At 56.8% G+C, this 2,236-nt stretch overlaps 1 protein-coding gene across 1 annotated transcript in view; it reads right to left on the bottom strand.

Moving 5' to 3' along the window:
- VPS53 (vacuolar protein sorting 53 homolog (S. cerevisiae)) overlaps positions 1-2,236 on the bottom strand; it is a 174,587-nt gene that overhangs the window by 3,025 nt on the left and 169,326 nt on the right. The window contains exons 19-20 of the mRNA XM_011999596.1: positions 1,228-1,332; positions 288-550 (exon numbers count right to left, since the gene is read on the bottom strand). Of these exons, the coding sequence (XP_011854986.1) occupies positions 380-550; positions 1,228-1,332 (276 nt within the window). The 3' untranslated portion in view covers positions 288-379. The remainder of the gene's footprint in view (positions 1-287; positions 551-1,227; positions 1,333-2,236) is intronic.

The raw sequence follows: 2,236 nt of genomic DNA, 5'->3' as shown, positions 1-2,236 counted from the left end.
AGGAGTGAGACCCAGGCATCCTTGTTCAGGTTGCCTGGACGAGTGGGTGCACGGTGGGGCCCGTCCGTGTGTCAGAGGGTGCGACTGCCATGGGGAGGCTACATGAGTCAAGGGCAGCTGAGGGATCTTCCCCCTCTTGCTGCCTCTGCTTCGGGAACCAGAGATCGTTGAAACCGCCCTCAGAGCCCAGCCCTTGCTCAGCATCTTCGATTAGGGCAGGAAGTGAGACAGGGCCTGGGAGAGACTCTTACAACCCACATGTCCCCGAAAGCGTGAAGACCGACGATGTGAGAGTGCCAGGAGCACAGGAGGGGTCGGGGGCTTCTGGGGAACGGGGTGCTGAGGGTGGCCGGCCAGGAGCAAGGGCCCCTTGCGGCTGCTACAGTCTCTTTTTAATGAGCTTCTCGAGCTTGCGGATGCGGGACGACTCTTGCTCCGGTGTGGGTGCCGTCAGGGACAGCGAGCTGGAGCTTTCCGCCCCTGAGGGCGGTGCGGGGAGCCGCTGGCGCAGGAGTTCCAGCATGCTGCTCTGCTCGCTCCTCTTCAGCCCCTGAGGTTGAGAGAGGAGAATCGTCAGGAAGTCTGGGCCAGAACGGCCCACAGGGGAGAGCGCGGTACCTGGGTATGGGGTCAGCAGAGGCTCTGTAGACAACATAGTTACTCCAGGCTGACGGCGAACCCTGTCCTCAGGGGACTCATCAGCCCTGGGTAGTAGTGTGGGAGAAAAAAGAGGGGAAGAAACGGTAAAGGAAGAGAAAGAAGGGGCTGAGAGAGGAGAAGGGGCAGGTCAAGGGGCTGAGAGAGGAGAAGGGGCAGGTTAAGAAGGGGCTGAGAGAGAAGGGGCAGGTCAAGAAGGGGCTGAGAGGAGAAGGGGCAGGTCAAGAAGGGGCTGAGAGGAGAAGGGGCAGGTCAAGAAGGGGCTGAGACAGAAGGGGCAGGTCCAGACGGTGGGAAGGACAACACTCCTGTCCTCATTCCCCTGCCCCTGCCCCATCCTCCCTGTGCAGGGGGCCTCAGCAGGGCGTGCAGGGCCTGTCGGAATCCCGAGGTGCACAGGCCTGGGGCCATCCTCCTCCAGAGGCTTCTCCGAATCCGGTTTGCTCTGTGGAGCCAGGCACGTGCATTTTGAGAGAGCCCCCCAGGAACCTGTATCCCAACCCCCCGGTTGAGAACCGCTGAGTGTGAGGTGGATGAGCAGGTGTGGACGAAACAGGATCCTGCACTAACCTTCATGTCCAGTATCTTCTGGAACGTTTCTGTGTTGCAGTCTGTGAGGAGTTTGATGTAGTTGTCAACGAACACCACCAACGGCTCATGAGGGGCCATCACTACCTACGGCAGGGGAGACAGGAGCGGGCCCCTCAGGAAACTCACTCCTCACTTGCCAGCCGAGCGCAAAACGGATTCTGCGACGTTTCCTTAAGCAGCAGCCACCCGACCTACAAACGCCCCAGTGGCCCATCTCATCGTCACATGCCACCACAGCGATGTCGTAAATTTGCTGAATCCTAAATACACCTGCGCTCCTTTGTGACGTACACGTTCCTGGACCCCTCCTCTAAAGACCGTAATTCAGTAGGCCTGGGTGGGGTCCCAGGTGGTTTTTAAACTATCGGAACCATTTGGGAAACCCTGCGTGAGAGGGTCCCTGCTGGAGGATTTCACGGGTACACGGTACTTGATCCTTCTGCCTTGACGTACTGTGATTCCTGAGAAATGGGTGGCAAAAAGAGCTGGTATAAGTAAGTGGATTTCTGCAAAAACAAAAATGCCAAAGCTGCCTCACCTTTTTGAAGATTTAAAATCTGGAACTTCACGTAACAACTCAGTTAAACTATCAATTAATACACAAACAAAGGAACTGCACTGCAACCCTCATTCATTTCCATTTGGTTCTGGAATGCAGTATCTGATTTTCTTTCCCCAGCAGACTGATTTGTTTTGAATTCCTGAGGCTGAACCAAAGAATGGCAAGGAGGAGTTCACTCAGGCATCCTCTGCAGATAATTCCCAGACCGCATGCTCTCCTCCCCAGCAGTAAGCAGCAGGGGAAGAATATGATGAGGCAGTTTCATCCTCACCCACATGAGCTGCTCTACCCTCACCTACACGAGCTGCTCCATCCTCACCCACACCGGCTGCTCCATCCTCACCCACACCGGCTGCTCCATCCTCACACACACGGGCTGCTCCATCCTCACCCACACGGGCTGCTCGATCCTCACCCACACGGCTG

Source organism: Mandrillus leucophaeus, unplaced genomic scaffold, assembly GCF_000951045.1.
Source record: "Mandrillus leucophaeus isolate KB7577 unplaced genomic scaffold, Mleu.le_1.0 Scaffold6, whole genome shotgun sequence".
Lineage (NCBI taxonomy): Eukaryota > Metazoa > Chordata > Mammalia > Primates > Cercopithecidae > Mandrillus > Mandrillus leucophaeus.
This window is presented reverse-complemented; position numbering and strand designations above follow the sequence as displayed.